The following is a 26,126-nucleotide window of genomic DNA, read 5'->3' as shown; positions in this document are numbered from 1 at the left end:
AAAATCAAATATATTGCATGTTTTTTAAATACTTTAGATGAAAGTTTTAATTGTTTTTAGTTTAGTCTCAGTTGTAATGCTAGTGGGCACAGTTCAGTTATAGTCTTAACTATTGTACTTACAGAAGAAATATCACTAACTTACCAGAGTTCTTCAAACTGAAAAATCACTAAGAGTACTGACGTGTACAAAATTCATGTACTGGAAAAGAAGAATAAGAAATAATTGAACTCAGTATATGGTATTTGTATATGGCATATACAAACCATGTATTTATGGTATATATATGGTAAATTCAGAATCATAAATTTCCCAGAAAACAATTCTCTATTTGACAAGAACCACTGGGAAAGCTAAAATGCTGGACCTAGAGTAAAAAAGACTCATCTTCCTAAGTCCAAACACAGCCTTGAGCACTTACTAGCTATGCTACCCTGGTCAAATCACTTAATCCTGTTTGCCTCAGTTTCCTCCTATATAAATGAATTGGAGAAGGAAATAGCAAACCAGTATCTTTGACACAAAAATCCTAAATGGGGTCACAAAAAAAATCAGACATGACTAAAAACATCTGGAAAGTCACCTAGCAGAAATTAGGTTTGGACCAACATTTTGCAACATATGCAAAAATTAATTCAAAATGGATATGTCACTTGAATATTGAAAATCATATCATAAAAAATATTTATGAGAGGACCATATTAGATACCATTCATGGCTATGTCTAAAGGATAAATTCTCAACTATACAAAGGATGAGGCAATTCTAAAAGACAAAAACAATGTTCTTGATTATATGAAAATGAAAATCTTTGCACAAACAAAATTAATGCAACAAGGATAAAAAGGAAAGTTTTTGTTGGGGGGAATGTATCACATATCTCTGATCAGAGTAAGATATTCAAGATATCCAAGCAAATAACATAAATATGAAAAATAAAAATCCTTCCCCAATAAATAAATGGTAAAAAGATAAGAACAATGAGTTCTTAAAAGAATTACAAATTAATTTTAAAAACACATCAAAATATGCCTGAGAGAAATACAAATCAAAACCATTCTGAAGTTTAATTTCAAACCTAGCAAATTAGCAAAAATGAAATAAGATGGTAGTCATCAATGCTGGAGGGTTTGTGGAAATACAAGCATATTTTATTAGTTCACTGTTGGTAAATGAGTTTCTTAGAGTTTCTATATTCTTAACATCTCATATAGTGAAATGAGTTTCTTAGAGTTTCTATATTCTTAACATCTCATATATATTCAGGCCCTCATCAACTCTCACTTGTATTATTACAAGCCCCCTACTTGTCTTCCTGGCCCAAAGAACTCCCCACAATAGGCCTTCTTCCACACAACTGCTAAAGTGAATTCCTTAACATGTAGGAGGAATGACAATGTAACACCCCTAAAAACTCCAGAGGTCCTTTATCATCTCTAGGATCAAATATGAGCTCCTTTGTCATCTAAAGCTCTTCAAGTCTGGTCCTTTACTACCCTTTCATTCTTTTAATAATATATACACATATATTACATGTAATATTATAAATATATTAATTTATTATATTTATATTATAATACTAATATATAATTTGTTATAAATTATATTATTTATAAATAAATTAAATTATGAATTGTATATTTCTATTTCTCTATATATAATATACATATGATACACACATACTCTAATATCCAGCCATACTACTTGTTCTTTGTCCCACATGAAGCTCCTTCCATGACCATGTCTGTTCTTTAGCTACTTTCTTCCTTACCTCCCCCTTGACTTTCTTCAAAGAAATCTTTCCCTGTCAGTTTCTAGTACTGCCCATCTCTTTACATACTTACTTCTTCCATTATAATGTAAGAGTAGAGATTGTCTTTTACTTTTTCTCCTTATCTTCAGCATTTAGCATAGTATTTGTCTTCTGGTAAGTCTTTAACAATGGGCAATTTGGAATTACTGAAAGAAAGTAACTAAATTGTCCCTATATTTTAACCCAGACATACCACTATAGGCATATAACCCTCACCAAAAGAAAGAAAAAAGAAAAAAAGAAAAGCTATATGTTCATTAAAATATTTATAGTAGCACTTTTGAAAAAAACAGTAACAACCCAAAAAATGGATACAAAGTATGTGTCCATTGATTTGGGAATGGTTAAACAAGTCCTGGTCATTTATGTAATACAATATTACAAATGGGATGAATATAGAAAAGCATGGGAAGATTCATATAACACAATATATAGCAAAGCGAGCAGAAACAAGAATATCATTTTGGGCAAAATTCCCTGAGCTTCAATTTCCTCATCTTTAAAATGAAGAAATTAGACTAAATGACCTTCTAGTTCTTAATTTATGATATTATACAACTAAATGTTGTGAAATTATAATCATTTGGAGTGTGTGACAAAAAGAGGAGAAGGGGGGAGAAAGGAAGAGAAGAAGGAAAGGAGGGAGGGAGGGAGAGGGATGAAATGTCACTTCCCTTCTTTAAATGTAGCGGAGGGAGAATAGGTGCATGGAATATTAGAGATGTCAGACTTTCAATGAGTAGGTCACTTTAGTGGAACTGTTGGGGGTGGGGCTAATGGGGTTGTCTTCATTTTTTGTTATAAGGTGTGGCAATTTCAGAGAGATATAAAGGAAGGAAAACATTGGAAAATGTAAGAGATGTAAAAATAAAAAATAATTAACATTTTGAAAAAAGAAAAAGATCTAATTTACATTGATAGAAGTCCACCCAGAGCTTTCTAGGCTAATGAAATCTCAGGTCCAGAAAAAAATACATAGACTAATATCAGTATACCATAATTTAACTAGTTATAGAGATTGTTTTCAGCATTTTATATCACAAAGCAGGTATGAATATTTTTGTACTTATAGGTCCATATTTAGTGTATAGCTCCAATTTTTAAGGAAATATCTTTGTAATGTTATCATTTGGGTCAAAAAATGATTGCTTTTGACTATCAAATTGTTGTGTTGGCATTAAGAGTAGCTGAAATACAAACCAATGAAATCATTATGGAGCATTTTATGTCCTGTACCAATATGTGTGGGGAGGGGGGGGGGGTGTAAAATAAATGCTTCTATTCATTTCTAACATTCATTTGGTAATGCCTAAGCTAAATCTATAGGGACTTTCAGTAAGACACTATTTATTTTGGCCCAAAATATGGCAAAATTTTGCATATCAAAATTTTTACATTGGAAACTTTAAAAAATGGGTCACAGTATACTCTATTTCACAGGGTTTATTTATATATGTGTTTGACACATCTATTGCTAATTTAAGAGGACACATAAATAACTTCCTTAGAATATATGAACAAAATCATCCAAATGATGGAAGTTAATTATATGATTTGCAAGAAAAATTCTTTCCAGTCTTAGCTAAATGTCTACAAAGTTGATGATAGGAGACAATACTGGGTATGGAGGTGGGGGGGAACTCTGGGCTTAGAATCAGGGGACTTGGGCTTTAGGAATAGTTCTGTAGCCAACCAGCCATGAGACCTTGAGCAAGCGGGGACAAGATGGTCTCTTAAATCTTTTCTGGCTCTAATTATTCTCTGATCTTAGTTTAAAGTAGGAGGGAGAGGAGAAGTAACAGGAAGAAGTTAACAGTGTCAAGTCAACTAATAAAATTGCACTAGGAAGAAAAAAATTTAGAATGCATTTATACAACATTAATAATTTTTTTAAGTCTGGGAAACTTGGGGGAAAAAAGTAGATACTTAATACAACCTAAATAGAATTGAATTCATTTTTTTTAAATATCCTATGGTATTGATGCAAACAGAGGCTGCACTCATAAAATGAGATCTCTTTGAAAATTTTTAAAAAGCTAATTATGAGCTACAGTCAGATTTTATAAAAGCTAGCTATAAAATAAAATTTTCCATTCCATAATCAAACTATTACAAGTAATTTATTTTTTCAATGGAGATCAGAGAATAGAGAACAAGGACAAGTGGAGGCTGAAATGTGAAATAAGCAAACTTTTTTTAAATGACATTAGCTGTTTTCTGCTTCGCCCTTTCTTCTCTTTGATAGTTTCCTTATCCACCTCCAGGTTCTTCCATATACCTATAGTCTTTTTTTTTAAATAGCCTTTTATTTACAGGTTATATGTATGGGTAACTTTACAACATTAACAATTGCCAAACCTCTTGTTCCAATTTTTCACCTCTTACCCCCACCCCCTCCCCAAGATGGCAGGATGACCAGTAGATGTTAAATATATTAAAATATAAATTAGATACACAATAAGTATACATGACCAAACCGTTATTTTGCTGTATAAAAAGAATCAGACTCTGAAATATTGTACTATTAGCTTGTGAAGGAAATCAGAAATGCAGGTGGGCATAAATATAGGGATTGGGAATTCAATGTAATGGTTTTTAGTCATCTCCCAGAGTACTTTCTCTGGGTGTAGCTGGCTCAGTTCATTACTGCTCCATTGGAAATGATTTGGTTGATCTCATTGCTGAGGATGGCCAGGTCCATCAGAACTGTCATCATATAGTATTGTTGTTGAAGTATATAATGATCTCCTGCATATACCTATAGTCTTGATCCTACTTCCCCTCACCAATTTGTGCTTCTTAGGAGAGAATGATTCTTATCATCCCTGAAATCAACCCTATATTCTCTGGCCAATCAAATAAGAATTTTTTTCCCCAAATATTAGAACCTAGCAGAAACCCCAAAGTCCTATTTTTCAAACATTTATTTAAGTAGACTTTCAAGTTTCAAGGTTGAATTTAGAATAACACATGATAATGAGGAGAAATGTTCTTTAAAAAGTCATAATGGCATTAGTCAAAAGAAGCAACCTTAGAGTAAAGAGCAAAAATATTATTTTCTAAAAAGGTCATTTTATTTATTCACAAGATAACCTATTATAAGGTATATAGGCTTATTTTTAATGTCCATTTTTCTGCTTTCTTAAGGGTTATCAACCCTGTTTATCTAGTTCTTCAACAATATATACTTCAAATATATGTATATACAACAGCCTGGAGCTAAAAATTCATTTTTCTTTATTCTGAAATAACTTTGATTAATTATTTTTCTCTAAATCCAGCAAACATCTGGACAATTAGCTGGGATCACATGTTCTAATGAATCTCAACTTGTCTACCTAAAAACACCTTTCTCTGTTTGCTATGAAGGGAATTTTTTTCATGCCTCTCATTCAGTATATTGAAGGAATGGATAAAATATTTGATTTTTATGTCAAGTATCCATCAAGATAATTGGGGATGGGGGTTGGTTGGAGAAGGGTGTATTGCAAAGAATTTCACTAAGTGAATCTGAATCTCTTGCATCTATTACAGGAATAGCTTTACCTCACCTTTCCTACCTTAAAAAGAGCTAGTGTTAAAAAAAATTTTCTTTTAATGATTAGCATATTTGTATCTGGGACCTCTCCATCTGACTTGCAGTCTTTACATACTATCTCCACTTAGTCGAATGCGAGCTACTTGAGAGTAAGAACTGACTTGTATATTTGTTTCTTCAGCACATAGCACAGTGCTTGTCCATGTACCAACTATATAATATATGCTTTTTCATGAATTCATAGATATAGTGTCATCATGAAGAAATACCTCATTCTGTTTCTATGAAGAATTCTTATCAACTGACTCCTTTTGGACTTATTTTCTTCTCTTTGGTTTAAATGAGAGACTTCACTATTAAACATGAAATATGTTCTCTTTCAGCACCAAATAAAGTGTACACTACTACTATAAGAAAGAGACCTGTCAGACCTGGTAAGTTGTGATTTCTCTCTCTCCCTCTGTCTCTTTGTCTCTCTCTGTGTCTCTGTCTCTGTGTTTCTCTTCTCTCTCTCTCCCTTTCTCCTTCTCTCTCTCTCTGTATATCTGTCTCTTTCTTACCACTTCTGTCTTCCACTTCTCTTTCTCCATTCCTGTTTCCTCACCTCCTCCTTTCTCTCTTTTTCATGACATGAATGCTTAAATATTGTTCCAAAAGCAATACCTATAATCCAGATCTTTTACAGATAGGTAAACTGAAGCAATGAGCAGTGAAATGGCTGGTCCCAGATTGCATATCAGGGGTCCTCAAACTACAGCCCACGGGCCAGATGCGGCAGCTGAGCACGTTTATCCCCCTCACCCAGGGCTATGAAGTTTTTTTATTTAAAGGCCCACAAAACAAAGTTTTTGTTTTTATTATAGTCCAGCCCTCCAAAGTCTGAGGGACAGTGAACTGGCCCCCTATTTAAAAAGTTTGAGGATGCCTGGATAAGTGTCAGGGGTGGGACTGGGAACTAAGTCTTTCCTGATTCCCAGGTTATTGTTTATTATGCTTCTGCTGTAGAAACCTGCTTATCTCATGGTTCAACTAGTTTTTTAAAATTGTTCCCCCCCATCCCACCCCACCAAAGAGCATTAGCGGACTCCTATTTTACTTTAAGAGTAACTTTAAATACAGTCTCATGTGTATGGCAATACTAACACTACTCCAAGCATGTTTATTTATATATAATAAGAATAGTTAACAGTTTTTAATTTAAAATTGCTATGTAATGACAAACATCAGAACAAACAATGCTTACATTGCAATAAGACTTTTGAAACAATCTCCTAAGAGAGCTCCAAACTCCATTTTTAAAAGGATACATCCTTAAATTTTCTATCTACTTCCTTTCCTTCCCTTTTAAATAAAGCACCATCTTAAGAGAAAACAAAAACTTAGAGTCAGGACTCTGGCCATTTTGGATCTGCTTTCATTTAAGCACTATTTTCTTTAAAAGACCTAATGAAATATATGCTCTAATTGACTAATTAGTAATGTCCCTATTTTTCATTTTAAAACTCTTTACACACAGTGAAAATCTCTTTACTAACTGCGGGATCCCATGCAAATCAACTAATTTCTCTGTGCCTCAGTTTCCTCATCTGTAAGGTTGGATTACTAAGTCCACCTACCTCACAATATTATTAGAAAAATCAAATGATTCAACATACATAAAGGACTTTGCAAAATTTAAATCACTATATAAATAATTGTGTAAGTCACTTTATAAAAAAAAATAAAAATTATATAGGGAAATAATCAAATAATTTTTTCATTTACCTAAAGTTACTATAAGTCAAATCTAATTTAATACATATATATGTACATATACAAGTATATATATGCACAGATATAGAGAGAACATTGAGCAGTTTTTATTAATAACTAACGTGTGTATAGCTCTTAAAGGTTTGCAAAAAAATCATCTCATTTAATTTTCACAACAAATCTATGAGATAAGTACTATCATTATCACTGCCATTTTACAGGTGAGGAAATGAGACTGAGAGGCTTAAGTGCTTTGCCCAGGGTTACACAGGTAGTTAGGTTTTAAGGCAGGTTTCAAAGCCAGATATTTCTATTTTCAAATCCATTAATTATTCTTTCCACTACATGTGTACATATATTGCATTTAATTTATACTTTAACATATTTAACATGTATTGGTCAACCTGCCATTTGGGGGAAGGGATGGGAGGAAGGAGGGGAAAAGTTGGAAAAAAAGGAATTGCAATAGTCAATGCTGAAAAATTACCCATGCATATATATTGTAAATAAAAAGCTATAATAAAAAAAAAAAGTATTCTTTCCATTACCACAGACTACCTGTGAATATACTGAATATATAATACCCTACCCTTGAGGCATTTTTAGTGCCTTTAAAAAGTACATACACATGTCCACTTAAGATATAAGAAAAGTAATGAGGATGTTTAAAGAAGAAGAGTCCTATAGTCTTAGAGTCTTATATACATAGTCCTATAGCCCTTATAGTCTTGAAGATGTCATTGTGGAAATGACACACCTGCTGGGTCCCAAACAATAGAAAGGATTTGGCAAAATAACTTGAAATCCTTCCCACAGAACCCTGTGGCCTACAAAGCTATGCAGATTGAGTAGCAACCAAGGGTATGTGCAGAAGTATATTAAGAAAACTGAAGCTTCCATTGAAGAATTCGAATATTTAGCAAAAATAATCTTTTGAGCTATGACAGGAGCAAGGACAATAGTGTGTGTGGGGGGGTTGTTATTATTTGTTTTTTAAGCAAAAACCGACTCATATGTTCCCTTTATTCAAAAAAGAAAAGTCTCCATTCATTAGCATTTATAGCTGTGAATACTTCCTTACTTCCTGTGGCCACTTAGAATGCAGTACTGGGCTCAAGTATGAGAAATGAAAGATTAACAATACTTTCCCTCCCCCTCCCCCCAATGTTAACAGACCAGGGAAATTCTCTAAAGTTTCTAAAATTGACCCCATTAAGGTACATTAAGGTTCATTAAGATCAATCAGACACTTGAAGGGAGTTTGCATTTCAATGGAACTTTGAAAAAATCTAGGGGTTCTGAGAAGCAAAGGTAAGAAAGAAGGGAAGAGAAAGTGGAGGAGAGGAGAAAGTTAAGGAGGAAAAGGAGAAAAGGAGAAGGAGGGAGAGGAGAAGAAGAGGAGAAAAAAGAGGAGGAGCAGGAGCAGGAAGAAGAGGAAGAAGAGAATGAGAGGAGGAGGAGGAAAAGGAGGAAGAGGAAGAGGATCTAGAGCAGAGAGAATGACATAACACCATTTGAATAGTTTAACAGGATTAAAAAGTGGGGGAAAGGGTTTAAATCAATGGTTTTAAAAACTGATTTAACATCCCCTCCTCTGGTCTATGCTATTCCTCTACTCATTATTCATAAATCTCTTTCAAAAACAATTTCCAATCTTGTTGTTTTCCTTGGCTGTTAAATTGTTCCAAGAAAATATTTTAACCTTAAATTCCCACTTTCTTTGCAGACAAAAATAGGACAATTGCAGGAGCTGATAGATTCAAACCCAATGGAATTTCTCAAGACACAGGTAATGATCAAAATGATGCTTTCTTTTAGTACTTTAGAACTAGAAGAGTCATTGTTAATTCTGAACAATTTTGCTAAATTCCCACATTCCCACATCAATTTTCTTGAATACATACATACATACATACACAAAGAGAGAGAGAGAGAGAGAGAGAGAGAGAGAGAGAGAGAGAGAGAGACTTTACACAAGGTAGAATCCCAGAATCTCCTGTTGTCTGTGTGACTGGAATTAAAAACTGAAACTAATCAGAACAGAAATTACAAAAATGGGACTTGAAATTTTTTGAAATTAAATACAATATAGTAGAGATTGCATTCATTCCCAAAAGAGTAACTTACTAGACCAAATAAACAAGAGCATTTCCCCAAAAATAGATAAATGAGCTTAACATGGGAAATATAATAAATGTATTAAGACATCATATTGGTCTTGACAAAGAGAACCAAAAAAAAAAAAAAGAAGAAGAACATTTCCCTCCCCCCCCCCAGTCTATAAATCTAAAAGTGACTTTGAAATTCTTTTTAAAAGTTTGCTTGTATTTAATCACTCAATGAGCATTTATTCAATGTTTTCTATGTGTCAGACACTTAAGTAAATTCGGGAAATACAAATGCAAAAACAAAGACAATCCCTACCATAAAAAGTTTTATTAATTCTAATGGGGGAAGAAAAAAAACAAAGAAAGGAATCTAAAAAGTATGTGAGCATATAAAGGTATCTGGCCCCACAGGTACCCGGTAGGGGGAATCTAAAGTATAGTCATTTACTATACTTTAGTATAGTATAGAGAGAGCATTAGACATGGCTATCCTGGGAACTCTCCTTAAATGAAGATTCAAAAAGAGCCATCTAATCAGAGGGAGGGGCAGCAGTAAGGTACTTCCAACCTATGAATTTCAAGATTAGAGTGAGGCTTCAGAATGAAAAATTGGTCATGATAGATAAAGTTCAAAGTGTAGCTTGGAGAAGAATATTAACTCTCTGTAAGGGGCCATTTAATACACATGTGTGTATGTGTACAGAAGTATATAGAAGTATGTGTATGTATATGATACACATATACATATATATATACACACATAAAATGTATGTATGTGTGTACTACATATAGTATATACATATACATTAATCTGAGCTACTGGTAGGTGATCTCTAATAAGACCCAATTTAGTAAAATGTTATGACCCTTTTAAGTCCCATAAAGCAAAATGATCCCCATTAGATGACACAGACAACCAAATTATACCAATGCCTCCATCAATAACCCTGGAATTGTTCTATTAATGATGGATTAGACTCCTAGATATCAGAATCATTAGGCTAGCTAGAATATACATTCACAAGTTTTTCTAGTGAATGGAAGAACAAAGCATTCATTAAGTACTTATATATATAAAGCAATAAGCTAAGTGCTAGGGATACTAATAAAACTCTCAAGGAACTCGGGTTTGAATAAGAGAGATTATAAGGAAGTTTCCAGGTACAAGACAAATGAAAAATTCCAAAGTCCTTAAAATGCAATGGCAAGCAGGTGGTTAATACTCCATGGATGCCATTTCCACTGATAAAATCCTACCAGGTTTTTTTTTTTTTTAATTATTAAATATCTTAATCCACATAAAAGCTTCTCAGGCAACTATAGACCTCAAGGTATTACTACTCTAAGAAATCTTTCCAAGTACTTCCCTTGGTTAGTTACTATAAACACCTGGATTCTGATACAAGACCCATCAGTCATATAACATGTGATCCTTAGAATGTAACATCTCTCTTCTGGGACGATGTGCTCATCTGTAAAATGAGGGTAATCTCCGTTGTCCTTTCCAGTGTTATATCCTTTTACCTTCTGTTAATAAGATGTTTAAAAATAAATTAATGAATGAATGACTTTTCCCTCACTCGGTCCCATTCAATACTGATTAACATTTCAGAGAAAAAAAGTTCAGAGAGGAATTGCTTAAGTTATTAAGGTATTTGATTAACTTGGGGATATTATTGAAATGAAACATAGATAGTGTGTTTTTTTTTAGCAACCTGATTTCACTCACCCAGGTCTTCAGAAAGCAACAGTTCCAGAATTTCCATCTCCTCCATACTCTCAATTACATTCCCAAGGGCCACAATGAAAAATGCCTTCAGCAAGACCACAAACTCTCTACTAGACAGTTCCCAAGACTTTCTGAACTCTTCCAACTGCCTTGTAAATACAACTATTTCTGAGTCAAATAGCTATTGAATGTTCTTTTTGAACCAACTTGGCACTCATACGCCTAACCAATATAGTCACCGGCTAAACTTCTAGCCCACATCCACATGGTATTCTAATAAGAGAACCAAGTTTCACTGCCTTTATGCCAAGTACATTTGGTTACCACAGAATACAGATGCCAAGGTGAGGAACGTGTCTTTACTCCCTAATCAATAGCATACTGAGCAGTGGTTAAATTTTATGATGTTTAAGCTTGTCTCATGATTGACTTTTGTGCTGGTTATTTATTTAAATTCTGGTGGCAGTGGAAGAGACCTACTGTTTTATGAACATTGTTCCCTTTTTGATTGCAGAATTTTTTTTTATTTTAATAGCCTTTTATTTACAGGTTATATGTATGTGTAACTTTACAACACTGACAATTGCCAAACCTCTTGTTCCAATTTTTCCCCTCCTTCCCCCCACCCCTCCCCCAGATGGCAGGATGACCAGTAGATGTTAAATATATCAAAGTATAAATTAGATACAAAATATTTTTTATCTATTATAAATCCAATTATAAACCCAATCCATTATTTTGCTGTACAAAAAGAATCAGACTCTGAAATGTTGTACAATTAGCCTGTGAAGGAAATAAAAAATGCAGGTGGGCAAAAATATAGGGATTGGGAATTCAATATAATGGTTTTTAGTCATCTCCCAGAGTCCTTTCGCTGGGCGTAGCTGGTTCAGTTCATTACTGCTCCATTGGAACTGATTTGGTTCATCTCATTGCTGAGGATGGCCAAGTCCATCAGAATTGGTCATCATATAGTATTGTTGTTGAAGTATATAATGATCTCCTGGCCTTGCTCGTTTCACTCAGCATCAGTTCATGTAAGTCTCTCCAGGCCTTTCTGAAATCATACCAAACAATAATATTCCATAAGATTCATATACCACAATTTATTCAGCCATTCTCCAATTGATGGGCATCCACTCAGTTTCCAGTTTCTGGCCACTACAAATAGGGCTGCCACATACATGCACATACAGGTCCCTTTCCCTTCTTTATGATCTCTTTGGAATGTAAGCCCAGTAGTAACACTGCTGGATCAAAGGGTATGAACAGTTTGATAACTTTTTAAAGCATAGTTCCAAATTGCTCTCCAGAATGGCTGGATGTGTTCACAATTCCACCAACAATGTATTAGTGTCCCTGTTTTCCCACATCCCCTCCAACATTCCTCATTATCTTTCCCTGTCATTCTAGCCAATCTGACAGCTGTGTAGTGATATCTCAGAGTTGTCTTAATTTGCATTTCTCTGATTAATAATGACTTGGAGCATCTTTTCATATGGCTAGAAATAGTTTCAATTTCTTCGTCTGAGAATTGTCTGTTCATATCCTTTGACCATTTATCAATTGGAGAATGGCTTGATTTCTTATAGAGTCAATTCTCTATATATTTTGGAAATGAAGCCTTATCAGAACCTTTGACTGTAAAAATATTTTCCCAGTTTATTGCTTCCCTTCTAATCTTGTGATTGCAGAAATTTTTTTAGAAAATTTATTTTTCAACTAAATGTGTTCATAGGACCATAAATCTAAGGCTGGTAGGTATCTTATAAGCCACACCCCCAAATAATATATTTTATTTTTTTCTAATTACATGTAAAAACAATTTTTAACATTCTTTTTTTAAAAATTTGATTTCCAAGTTCTCTCCTCCCCTTCTCCCTAATTCCCCTCCCTAAAACAGTAAGCAATTTGATGTTATACATATACAATAAAATGCAAATGAAATATGAAAAACATTTACATATTAGTCATGTTGTAAAAGAAAAGACAGACCAAAAGAAAATTAAAAAAAAAATTAAAAAGTGTATGCTTAAGCCTGCATTCAAACTCCATCAGTTCTTTATCTGGAGGTGTCTTGAGTCCTTAGAAATTGTCTTAGATCTTTGCTACAGATTTGCAACATTTGCTACAGATGCTACAGCCACAGAAAAGAGCTAAGTCATTCACAATGGATTGTCATGTAATATTGCTGTACAATGTTTTCCTGCCAACTCCCTCTTTTATATATGAAGAAACTGAGGCCCAGGGAAATTAATAATAAAAATCACTACCATTTAAATAGCACTTTAAGGTTTGCAGAGCATTTTACAATTATTATTTCATTTAATCTTACAACTAACCTGGGAAGTAGGTCTGTTTGTTGTCTCCAGTATGTGAATAGGGAAACTGAGATTGAGAAACATTAACTAACTTGTCTGGGTTCACATACCTAGTAAGTGTCTGAGACTGGATTTGAACTCGGGTATTCCTGAGCAAGTAGGATCTGATCAATGTCTTCTAACTACAAATCCATTCTCCCTTTTATTATATCATTTTTCCTCTCTGATCACTTACATCATTTTATTAAAAATAAAATAGAAGTAAAAGTTAACATATAGGTTTCTACAGTTTCTAGTTTACTTCAGATTAATATTGAATTTCTGACCAGTGAACCATGCATGAAATTATTGGTGGCTTCTTATATCAGAGCTACAGAGACTAATTTCTCATTTTCCCCCAGATAACTTTATACAAAAATATTGAACTCATAATATCAGTCCTCTCACATGAGCTGGCCCCAAACAGTTTTTAACTAATTCATTTCAACCAATATTAAGTATTTAGTATGTAGAAGCTTCTGAAGATACAGAACTGGGTACAATAGAGTATGTTCCCTAGGTCCTCATAACTTGGTGGGGAAAGGGGAAAATGTAATAAGTATAAAGGCTGTGAAATCCTTTTCTCCACATCAGTTGTGCCTCTTAACCCTCACCCCAACATTTTTCAGATACACTAGATCGTCTTGCTTTCCACTCCTATCTTCACTTGCTATTAAGGAAAATAGGGTTCTAAGTAGGCACCTAGTAACTTTATGTATAATTTCTTTTCTCAAGCAGTAGGAAACAGCTTAAGACAGAGGTCTGGCTTCTGGCTGCTATTGGGGCCTCCACTTATTCACCTCTCACTCTCTTCTTCAATCTCTAGTCTGGCTTCTGACCTCATCATTTAGCTAAACTTGCTGTCTCCAAAGTCACTAATGATCCCTTAACTGCCAAATCTTATGGTCTTTTCTCAGTCTTCATTCTACTTGATTTCTGAGCAGGCTTTGATACTATAGATCATCCTTTTTTTCAAGGCTTTTCAGATGTTGCTTTCCCCTTGGTTGTCCTGCTACACATTTGACCACTTTTCAGTTATTTTTGCTGGCACTTTATCCAGATGGCAGCCACTACTTGTGGGTACCCCTGGGGCTCTATTCTGGGCCCTCTTTTCTTTTTCCTTTATATTATTTTATGTGGTGATCTCCACAGATTCTATGGATTCAATTACTACCTCTGTGTAAATGATTATTTAATCTAGTATTCATCCTTAAACACTCCTGATATTTTGTCTTAAATTTCTGCCTATTTGATACTCTAACTGGATGTTACATAAACATTAAACTCAGCATGTCTGAAATATAACTTATTATATTTCTGCCAAAACTCTCCTAACTCATCCTTGACTGTGGAGAATACCATGATCCTTCCAATCATCCAGGCAGGCAATCTAGCTATCGCCCTCCACACCACAGTTCCTCCTCCTCCATATTCAAGTTGTTGCCCAAATCCCGTTGAGTCTACCTTGCAATATTTCTCATATATTTCCTCACCCTTCCCCTTACACCATCACTGCCCTTGCACATCATCACTTAATGTCTTCATCATGACATGACTGTATTATTGCAATACGCTGCTGATTTATCTCTCTGCTTTAGGTCTCTTTCTATAATGCCAGAGAAACTGAGGCAGGATAGAGATCAGAGAGTTTTTATTATTTTACTTGGATTTCTGAGAGGGAGAGATAGTTCTGGGGGCATGCTGCCCCCAGGGCTGATGTCCAAAGCATCCAGCAGTGAATGTGAGTTCTCAATGACATATATATCCTTGGCTCCAAGCTTGGGGCTCTAAGACAAAGAGGGGTGGAGTCCAAACTGTGGTGAGCAGGACTCTCCAGGCAGGGACTAAGACAGGATGGGGAGGGTAAGACCATAAATTCTAACAAACTGGGAGTTAAGGATGTGTCCAGCTTAGAGGCAGGAAGTCTGAAACTTAGAGTTATAAATAATGCCAATTAGGTATATGAAATAGGACATCTGCAGTCTTATCTTCTAGAATGTCAGATCTCCATAGCCCTAATTCTGATAAATAATGCCAATTAGGTATATGAAATAGGACATCTGCAGTCTTATCTTCTAGAATGTCAGATCTCCATAGCCCTAATTCTGATGGACAGAAAAGGAGTGTTGCAACCAGGGAAACTGAGGCAGAACGATTCAGGGAAACTGAGGCAGGACAATTAGGGAAACTGAGGCAGAGTAATTAGGGAAAATGAGACAGGACAATAAAAGGGAACTATGACACAACATTTCCACCCCAGTTCTTCCTCTATTCAACTATTAAAGTCACCATCCTAAGCTAGCCTAAGTGATCATGTTACTTACTCATTTATTAAACTCCAGAAGTTTCCTATTGCCTGTAGAGACAAATATAAAATCTTCTGTTTGGCCTTCAAAACTTTTCATAATCTGGCTCCTTTCCACTTTTCCAGTCTTCTTATATCTTATTCCCTCCCATGTGACTCTGGCCTCCTTTACTATTCCTCAAACCAAGCATTCCATGTCCTGATCATGTACTTTCCCTGGCTATCCTGAACACCCAGATTCTCTCTCTCTCTCTCTCTCTCTCTCTCTCTCTCTCTCTCTCTCTCTCTCTCTCTCTCATCTCCACACCCTGATTTCCTTGGCTTCCTTTAAGTCTCCACTGAAGTCTCAACTTCTGCAAGAAGCCTTTCCCAGCCCCCCCCCCCTTAATGCTAGTGTCTTCCTTCTGAAAGAGCTCCTAATTTAGGATTAGGATCCTAAATCCTAAATCCTACCTGCATCTTATTTATGCCATAGGTGCATACGTGTTGATTCCCTCACTATATTGTGAGCTCCTTAAGATCAGGGACAGTTATTTGCCTTTCTTTGTATCCCCAGTACTTAGCACAGTGCCTAATACATGTGCAGTTCACTCATTTTTCAGCATTTCTCTTTGTGAGCCCATTTGGGGATTGTTGGTAAAGATACTGAATTAATATGTCATTTTCTTCTCCAGCTCATTTTACACATGAGGATATTGGGGCAGAGTTAAATGACTTTTTTAGGGTCTTACAATAGTAAGTGTCTGAGACAAGATTTGAACTCAAGGAAGATGGGTCTTTTTCATTCCAAGCCCAGTGCTCTATCCACTGTACCACCTAACTACCCATCTGGCATATAATAGTCAATTAACAAATGCTTATTGACTTGACTATTTCAATTATGAATCCATTCCCTACTGTTATTTTTATCCTTACTAAACAAAGGAAAACTGAATGTCTCCAAATTTGGTGGCAAGCAGAACTCCTATTTATAGAATTTAATTCACATGCCTTTCAATATTTGAGAACCCATGATTTAGGAAATGTGATGAATAGAGTACTAAAACTGAAGAACTAAATTTGAATCCTGCTTTCATCATTTGCTGACTGTGCGATTCTCAACAAATCATTTTACTTTTCCATACCTCAGTTTCCTTCTCTGTAAGATGAGGGATTTAGATTTGATGACCTCTAAGGTTCTTTCCAATTCTAAATCTATCATTCTATGATCCCATGTTTACATGGATATGATTACTTTCTCCCCTGATACCAAATGGAATCTTTTCAAGTCTTAATAAAAGGTCCTTATGAGCTGCTATGGCTTAAAAAAATCATTTGATGACTAGATCTCCAATGATGAGCCTCACTGATCTTACTGAGGCTTATCAAGGTTGACAGTTGCCAATCTAACACCGGCCTAGTACTTGGAGCCTTTTGATCATGGTAGAACCTGGCAGACTTTGTATTTCACTGGCCTATCCTTCAGGACTTCAATAACAATTGCACGTTTGCCTTATGCTCTGATTTCATATTTCTCACAATTTGATTCTCACAATAACATGAGAATAAATATTATTTAAATTGTAGAGATAAGGAAATCAAAGCTTTAAAATAGTGCTATTGACTCAAGGACACTCGTTTACAAGTAGTAACAAAACCAAGATTTGAATTCTTGTCTTCTAAACAATAATAAAAATTCCTGTTTTTAATGTATTTAAAGAATCTGAAAGCTAATTTCATGAGTATTCTGTTCTCTTTGCTACAGGATATCACCGAACATATAAACCATTCATTTTTGTTATACTTTCATACCTATTAGCAAATCAATGTTAGTGGTCTCTTAATTTAGATGTGGAATTTTTTTTAACAAAGAACTACAACAGAGGTTTTTTTAGGCATCCTTGAAAGATATTCTGCCCAAACTTTGAACACTTCTATTTTCATATTGATATTCATATCCGGACAGGAGATAATTTTGTAATGTGTCAAAATGTGAAGAAAAAGTTGGCTCACTCTTTTCATAGAGCACTCACCCCAAATCAAAGTTTGTATAATTAGAACAGAGATTGAGCAATTACCCCTCACAGATCTGTTGTGGTCATTTAGAAGACTTGGCATTGAATAATTTATAGATCAGATTCTTTCAAAGCAATAATTTACTGTTCTGAACTTTGCCAGGCTTTGTTTAAAACCCCTGCTCCTAAGAGCTCTATTTCCTGGCTGAGTATCATGACAAGGCAAGGTCTCTTTGGGAATATTTTCAAGTTGAATTAGTCAGTGCCAACTAAATCATAGTGGAATTCTAAGGTTGTATGGCAGCTTTTTTTTTTTAAACCACAAAATGCACCCAAACATATTTGCTGAACATAATATAATTCTGCAGATGAAATCTTGAGAATACATTTTAGTAAGGCAATACTAAATAAAAAAGCAGGCTAGTATAAACATGTAAAGTTGAGGTAGAAAGGCAGGAAAACCATATTAATAGGTTATATGATTTTTATCATCATGGAGCATTTGAGCAAAATAATCATAGGTCATAGATTACAAATCATACAAAATCAACAGTCCAACATCATATAGCAACTAAAAAATAAAAAGTTCATGTAGTGCTTTAAGGTTTACAAAGTACTTCACTTAAATTATCTCATTTGATCTTCAGCACAATACTATAGGCAGCTAGGTGGCACAATGGAGAGAATGCTAAGCTTCAGGAAGACTCATTTTCATGAGTTCAAATCTGGTGTCAGACACTCACTAGCTCTATGACCCTGGGCAAGTTACTTAATTCTGTTTGTCTAAGTTTCCTCATATCTAAAATGACTGGAGAAGGAAATGGCAATTCACTCCATAATCTTGACAAATAAAACCCCAAATGAACCTTATGGAGAGTTGGACACAATGGAAAACCAAACAAGCTAAACAGTTCTATAAAATCCATATTCTAGACATTAATATTCAATTAAAACTACAAAATCAATGAATAATGATATAATCATTAGCTTTCAACTGTTCAAAATGCTTTCTTCACAGAATGTTTTATAATTATAATAGTACACCTATTTTATTACCATTTTATATATGGAAAAATTGAAAATTATATAAATGAAATCATTTAGCTAAGATCACAAAATTAGTGATTATCTGAATCAAGGTTTGAGCATTGTTCTCACTTCAAGTTTGGTGTTCTTTCAACTACCTGATGTTTCATTTTCAATGAAAAAAAATCTATAAAAATCAAATATTCCCATAAAACCTCGAATTCAGTAAAGATATCCATATTAGAAAAAAAAAATTTCCTAAGAGCAGCTTATTTTTACCCAGATTAAAAAAAAAGTTCATAAATTAAGTATTACTAATAGTAAGGAAAACTTTGCAGTTCCATTGACTAAGATCTACCAATGGATAGAAAGTAATGATTTTTTCTGAAATTTCAGTATAATGTACCTAAAAAGAGAAATAAATTGGATTTTAAGTTCCATTTCAGAATAAGTACATTAAATATACATTTTTACTTTTATTTAATAGATTACATCAAACCAAGCTCTGGAGATATTAACAAGCATATCAGTGCCCCCAAAAATGTTTCACTTGATGCTACCAAAAAACCAGGTAAGACCAGGTCATGATAAAAATGGAACAATGATGCTTCAAACCAGCACAATAACGAATTTCCATTTACCTCATATACTATAATGTGATATAATTGTGTGGCCCCATGAAAATTATGCTTACTCTTGGAGCTTTAATTTTCCTCCTTTGTAAATGGAGACTTAAAAGAATAAATCTTCTGATTATCAAAAAGTTATTGTCAAGATCCATAAGTAAATGCACTACATAAATATGAGAATAAGAACTGCCCTTGTGATTTCATTAGTAAAGAGAATTCCCAGAAGCTTCTTCTAGTGGGAACTTCACTATCATTTAGAGACTTACAGAGTTGTCTTAGAACAGCAAGAGATGAAATAATATTTGTCCATTCTTAGAAAGCAGCTGTCAGAGATAGACTTCCACCTCAGGTCTTCCTGGCTCCAAGGATGGCAACCTATTCGCTATACAACAGATGGCATAATGATGTATACTCCATAAAATCCAAAATTAGACACATCTCCACCGCAATCCACTCCATAAATTGAAGCTGCCAATATATTACTAATGGAATATATAAATGATGTAAAATTATTAGGAAAATATTTTCCTTTATGATTAAAAATAATCCATCTATCCACTAGGCTTATAATAGCTTCTTAGGATATGCTACCTGAATGGTTATTTTATATTTAATTCATTTATTGTTATTTTCTTTTTTGTACTTAATTTAATGCTAAGAGGTCACAGTCCATAAGCTGCTAGAGGAGATATATGAGATAGATTCTTAACCTGTCAGACACAATTTTTGTTATTATTAAAATTATTTTGCCTTCTTTTTATTTTTATTCATCCCCAATTACAAGGAAAATCAAATTTTAACATTTGTTTTAAAAAGTTTTGAGTTCCAAATTCTCTCCATTTCACCTTCAGTGAGAAAGTAAGCAATTTGATATGTTATACATATGCAGTCATTCAAAACATATATTAGTCATGTTGTGAAAGAAAACACATGTACACAAAAATGAAAATAAAGTAAAAGTGCTTCAATCTGCATTCAGACTACATCAGTTCTTTCTCTAGAGATGGATAGTATTTTTCATCATGAGTTTTTTTTGGAATTGCCTTGAATCATTGCATTGCTGAAAATAGCTAAGTCATTCACAATTATTTATCATACAATGTTGCTGTTATACAATGGTTTCTTGGTTCTGCTTACTTCACTTTGCAGCAGTTCATGTAAGTTTTTCCAGATTTTTCTGAGAGCATCCTGTTGAACATTTTAATGGCACAATAGTACTCTGTCACAATCAGATACCACAACTTGTTCAACCATTCCCCAACTGATGGGCATCCCCTCAGTTGTAAAAATTCTTGCAGAATTTTGTTTAGGGGAAGTAGATAAAGATGTGGCCAGATTTCAGAACCTAAAAAATTGAATAAGATAATTTCTTCATTATGCAAAGGTCTGTGTTTTACCATAAAAGACTTCATTCAGTGATCTCTCTCCTAGAATGTATTTATAGATCATTAACTATTTGACAATTAGGAGAGTGGAAGCTAAAAACTTAAAATGGAAATGTTTAAAGCCATTACCAATTAAAGACCAAAGAGATGCTTGCACATGTATAATCTATATTAGATTGCTTGCCATCTTGGGAAAAGGGAGAGGGAAGAAGAAAAATTTAGAACACAAAATCTTATAAAAATGAAAGTTCAAAGCTATCTTTATGTTAAATTGGAAAAAAATAAAATATTATTTCAAAAAGAAATACAAATAAAGAACAATGAGAAATCAAAGATAAAGAAAGAATCTCTGAAAATATGTGGAAACAAGAAAAATTACAAATTCTGACTTGCATTCAGTCTTTTAAGTGACAAAAAGTGATAAATTAGCATATATAATTTGATCTTCATAACAGCTGTGTGAGACATATTCTATTATTATCACCATTCTATAGATGAGGAAACTAAGGTTCAGAGAGATGGAATGACTTGCTTAGGATCACATAGTAAGTATATATTTCAGGATTTGAACTCAGATCTTCATGACTCTTAGTCCAGCACTCTATGCACTATATCACCTAGTTGCCAATGACGAACATATATAGAGAAAGAATATGATACTTTTATATTATGATGTCTGATTATCATTTTATGCTTCATGAAGCACATTAGCTCTTATAATTCATAGGTATTTTATCATTCCCTTTTTTTCATACAAAGACCAATCTTCTTACAATTGTGTTGCTATATTCTTATGAGTGACAGCAATGTGTATAATGTGATCTTCTAGGTACAGTGGCCAAGACTCATCATCCCATCTTGCCACCTCCTAAGCCAACCCGAAGAAAACTTCAACCACAAAATGTGACTGGCAAGCCAGGAAGTACAGGTATGTCAAGTACCCTTGATCATGCCCCATCCCTCCATTTTTATTTTAAATATTTGTCAATCACCTCAGAGCAAACTAGTCCTTAGTGTCTTAGATGGAAATGTAAAGAGCATCAGAAGTAAATTTCACTTTTAAAAAACCTCCTGTACCCCCAAATGCATTCTTTCTGTGCCCATGGTGTCTTTGAGGCAGGTACTTTCGGCCATTTGCCATCTGGCCAGATTTGAGTAAGCATTATAACAATGCCAATTAATCCCCACTATTAATCCCCCTAGTAATTTTCCCAGGATCTTTGTGTGTAGAGGGTGGAGGGAAGCTTATTCAGGTTTCTCAGCTATTAATAGATGAAGATTGTTTTAGATTGCTTATTCACCTTCCAGAAGTAACCTAAAGGATAATTCTGAGATTTAGAGGCAAGATATATTCCCTCAGTCCCACTTCTGAGATTATTTCCCATTACTACGCTAAACTGGGGTAGCCATTAGAGATGACAGGGTGACTGACTGTAGACAGCTTGCATATACAACAAGAACCAATCTGTGGGGGTACCTAGGAGCAAATTATATTGTGTATTTACTCCATAAGCCTCTGCCCCAGAATCATAGCTAGGGAAGGGCAAACAAGGCTTCCCCCAACCCAGGCAGTGACCTTTGAGAATGTGCTTCCTTCTCTGAAAGGTGTTTTTCTTCCCCGTAGTGAATGCTGCCCCTGCTCCTCAATTTCATTTCTCTATATGTGTTTATGTTGCTGGTTTGCATTTTTGTATGCAGTATTATTCACATGCTATTGTTATATGTATATGTGTTATGACTATTAGCCCTTCTATCCCTCTTTATTGTTTTAGACTTTTACCTGTCAGTTCTAATTTCCCTTTCCTTGTCCCTTCTTGTCCCTATCAATTCACTGTTGCATTGTTTGCCACTCTCAAATCTTCTTTCTTCTTTTTCTATCTTTGCTTATGCTTCATCAACACCCAAACCCAGTTCTTTCTAACATTTCTTTTTCCTGCCTTTTACCATTGTTTTTCAGTTGTTATTCAGTCATGGCTGATCCTTCATGATCCCATTTGGAGTTTTCTTGGCAAAGATTATAATGACTTGCCTTTTCCTTTTCCAGTTCATTTTATAGATGAGGAAACTGAGGCAAACAGAGTTAAGTGACTTGTCACACATCAGACACAGTGTCTGAAACTGCATTTGAACTCAGAAAGATGAGTCACTGTGGCACCTAAGTGCTTACTCACATATTATTAAAGGATGCTAGAGCAAGATACATAACCATGCTGACTAATATTTCTTTGTGTGTTTTTACCCCAATTACCCCCATGTCTGAGGAATTATACTCCCTCTTCATTTTTGCCTCTCCTACGTAAGACTTTCCTGATTGTCCCCAACTTTGGTAGTAGCTAATCCCTCCAGAATAAAATTATCTAGTATTTATTACAGTTTTAAGCTATTTTGAAAAAATGTTAAAATTTTTCTAAGACTTTTGGAACTACACATATATATGTGTTTGTATGTAGTATGAGTATGGGTATGTGTTTTCATATGGGTTCACACATTGACACATACACATATGCATGTGAGAGCATAATATGTAATGTGTATAACATATATAATATAGATATACAATTAAATACATCATCTTTTCTGTACATTCCTTGAGAGTAAGACTGTTTCACATTATCTCTGTATCTTTAGCACCTAGCAACACAGTGCCTGATGCTTGTTGACTGAATGATAGATTAAAATCCTTCTCTGTTCCATTACTATGCCCCACCTCTCTCCTGGATTTCATTTTTCTCACCCCTCTTGTAGAATGAAGTCTCTGGAACAGAGATTCTTAACCTGAAGTCAAAGAACTTTTTTTCCCTAAATACTTTGATCACTATATTTCAGTGTATATGGTTTTCTTTGCAATCTTTCATGCACCTAAAAATCATTATTCTGAGGAGTTCACAGGCTTCACTGGCTGCCAAAGGGATCCAAAAAAAGTTGAATGACTCCTCTATCAGGTAGGTCAGGTCCATCCAAAGCAAAGAGCAGAGAAGAAATATCTTGTAACAAAGAATGTCCATTTCTGATTTTAATATCTCCTTACTTATTCTCTTTTTAATCACTTTTTGATTAAGGAGAAGGGGCTGTGTGAAAGAGAAACAAATAAAAGAAAGGAGTCATTTAAAAAATTTGACTTGAACAAATTATACTATTGTCCACATTATATTTGTCTTCTTCCAGTCTTTCTCAGAGATGGGCCAACTGATCCCTGATGCATAATGGGTGGGTAGCTCTGGACAAGTCACTCAACCTCTGGTTAAGGCATTTATGTTAGATTCTGAGTTACAAAGAGGGTGACAACTTGTATCAGTGGTGGAAGTTCCTCATTTGGTAGTTCCTCATGCCAATAAAATCCAAGGACCAGCCTCTAGCCTCTGAATTCTGGCTTTCTCAGAAGCCAAATCTTTTACTTTTCTCCTACATAACACTGGATAATCAGGTATCCATTTTACTCCAAGAGTAAAATTTGAAAAGAGACTTTCAAATGAAGAGAAAAGCTGTTGTATAAAACTCCAAATCCATCTGTCTCCTTCCCAAAGAGGCTATAGCCTCTCTCATTAGAAAATTGGGGAATTATCTTGTACTAAAATAAAAGTAGATGTTTTACCAACTAGGAACCATCTTGTTACCACGAGTAACATCCCCTCCTCCAAAGGTGACAGTCAAACCTACTGGCCCCACTATGCCAAAGAAGATTGAAACAGAGAAAAAGCAGCCAACTGCCTCTGTTACAGGAGAATATGGTAAGTATGGAAGCTGGTTGCCCACTGAATGCTTAATGCAAAATACAAAGAGGTGATTGAATGGCAGGAAAGAAACAAACCTATAAATTAATCAACCATGGATGTTAGTACCAGAGTTTCTCTTTTTCTTTTCATTAAAGATTCATTTGGTTGTTCTTTTAGGAAAGGGGGGCAAGAGGGAAATAAGATATTCCACTGCAGACAAATTCACATTGAGTTATAGAGAGTATCCAAAGATGATGAAGTAATGAATAAAAAAAATGAGAAAACAGAATTTCAAAGTACCAGGATCAAAATGGATTGGAGTGGTAGAATATTATCTTGCCTAGCCCCAAAGGCAGTAGCAGAGTAATGATTAAAGCTCTTGACAATGTAATAAATATATATGGGCTGCAGTAGAGTTCTTCACAGATTGACTTTTTTGGCTATAAATCCCATAGTAATGAATTGGGAAGAGATTTGAGGAAGATTCAGAACTGAGACTTTTTTTTTCTTCATAACTTCTTGAAGCTTTCTTTCTTCTATTTGCCAAAATTGTTTATACTAACCCTGAATTTTGCAGGTAATTTGACTGACTTTAGCTCAAGCCCTACAAGAGAGACTGATTCTCTGGGAAATCAGCGGTTTGTGGGTAAGTCTTCATGGTTGGAAATCCCATTATTTTTATTTATGTTGAACTTGACTTATTATTTTCACTTTCCTTTTTCTTTTGACAAACATGGTATGCAGTCCAGCGATCATTTTAGTCAAAACTATCAAAGGACTGCATGTAAGTGGTTTCTTCACACTTCCCCTATCATTTTCTGACTATAATACTGAAATTTCTCCAAACATTCTGCTGTGCCCTACCGAATGACTTCTCTTGGTGGCAATCAATCTATATAAGGATCTATTAGAGTGTATATTTTTCTCAAAAAGGGAATCATATCTTCTACATCTCATCTCTCCAACATTGCATGGCATAGTGCTCTGCACATAGTAGGTTTATAACAAAGTGTGGAATAAATTAATGAATGAATAGGTGAATAAGTGAATAAAGAAGATGAAAAAACAAATTCCTGGTTCAAAATAGATAGATGCAAAGATATACAATCTTTGATTGTCTCTAAGCATGGGAACAGAAAAATTATTTTTTTAAAAAAGGAACTATAATAAAATATGGGATACAGATAAAGAACTGCACATATTGACTTATAGGGCAATAAGTCTTGCAATAAATTACAATTTTCATCACATGGATCATAAAGTTTCTGAATTATCTATAGCAAGCTTTTCCATATGAGTTTTTTACTGCCAACCCCAAATTCCCTAACCATTTTAGTTAGCTCAACAGGTAGAAAGTAAATTTAATATTACCCTAAGAACGATATTATTATAAATGTATTGTGTTGTATGACTATTATTGAAAATAATAAATTGATTTATTCAAGATAATTTGGCATGACTGTTATTAAAAATAATAAAAAATTCATTCATTTAAAACACTTAATTTCAAAATATCCACTGATTTGAATTGGCAGAGAAGGGAACTTCCCTTTTATTATATATTAATTTATTTATATTAAATATATTATATAAATATAATATGTTAAATATATATTATATATTTATTTATTAATCACCTTCTATGTGCCAACCATTATGCTAATTGCTTTATAAATATTATTTCATTTGATCTTCACAATAATCCTGTGAACTAGGTATTAAATATTATACCCACTTTATAGTCGAGAAAACTGAAGCAAACAGCAGTTAAGTG

General features: G+C 34.3%; 1 protein-coding gene across 11 annotated transcripts in view; it reads left to right on the top strand.

Moving 5' to 3' along the window:
- ABI3BP (ABI family member 3 binding protein) overlaps positions 1 to 26,126 on the top strand; it is a 265,382-nt gene that overhangs the window by 213,240 nt on the left and 26,016 nt on the right. For all 11 annotated transcript variants that reach the window (XM_031959587.1, XM_031959589.1, XM_031959590.1 and 8 more), the window contains 6 exons: positions 5,735 to 5,785; positions 8,830 to 8,892; positions 19,113 to 19,196; positions 21,469 to 21,567; positions 24,239 to 24,367; positions 24,930 to 24,998. In XM_031959587.1, coding sequence (XP_031815447.1) covers positions 5,735 to 5,785; positions 8,830 to 8,892; positions 19,113 to 19,196; positions 21,469 to 21,567; positions 24,239 to 24,367; positions 24,930 to 24,998 — 495 coding nt within the window. The remainder of the gene's footprint in view (positions 1 to 5,734; positions 5,786 to 8,829; positions 8,893 to 19,112; positions 19,197 to 21,468; positions 21,568 to 24,238; positions 24,368 to 24,929; positions 24,999 to 26,126) is intronic.

This window comes from Sarcophilus harrisii, chromosome 3 (genome assembly GCF_902635505.1).
Source record: "Sarcophilus harrisii chromosome 3, mSarHar1.11, whole genome shotgun sequence".
In the NCBI taxonomy this organism is placed as follows: Eukaryota; Metazoa; Chordata; class Mammalia; order Dasyuromorphia; family Dasyuridae; genus Sarcophilus; species Sarcophilus harrisii.
Note: the sequence above shows the minus strand (reverse complement) of the source record. Positions and strands in the feature narration are given on the sequence as shown.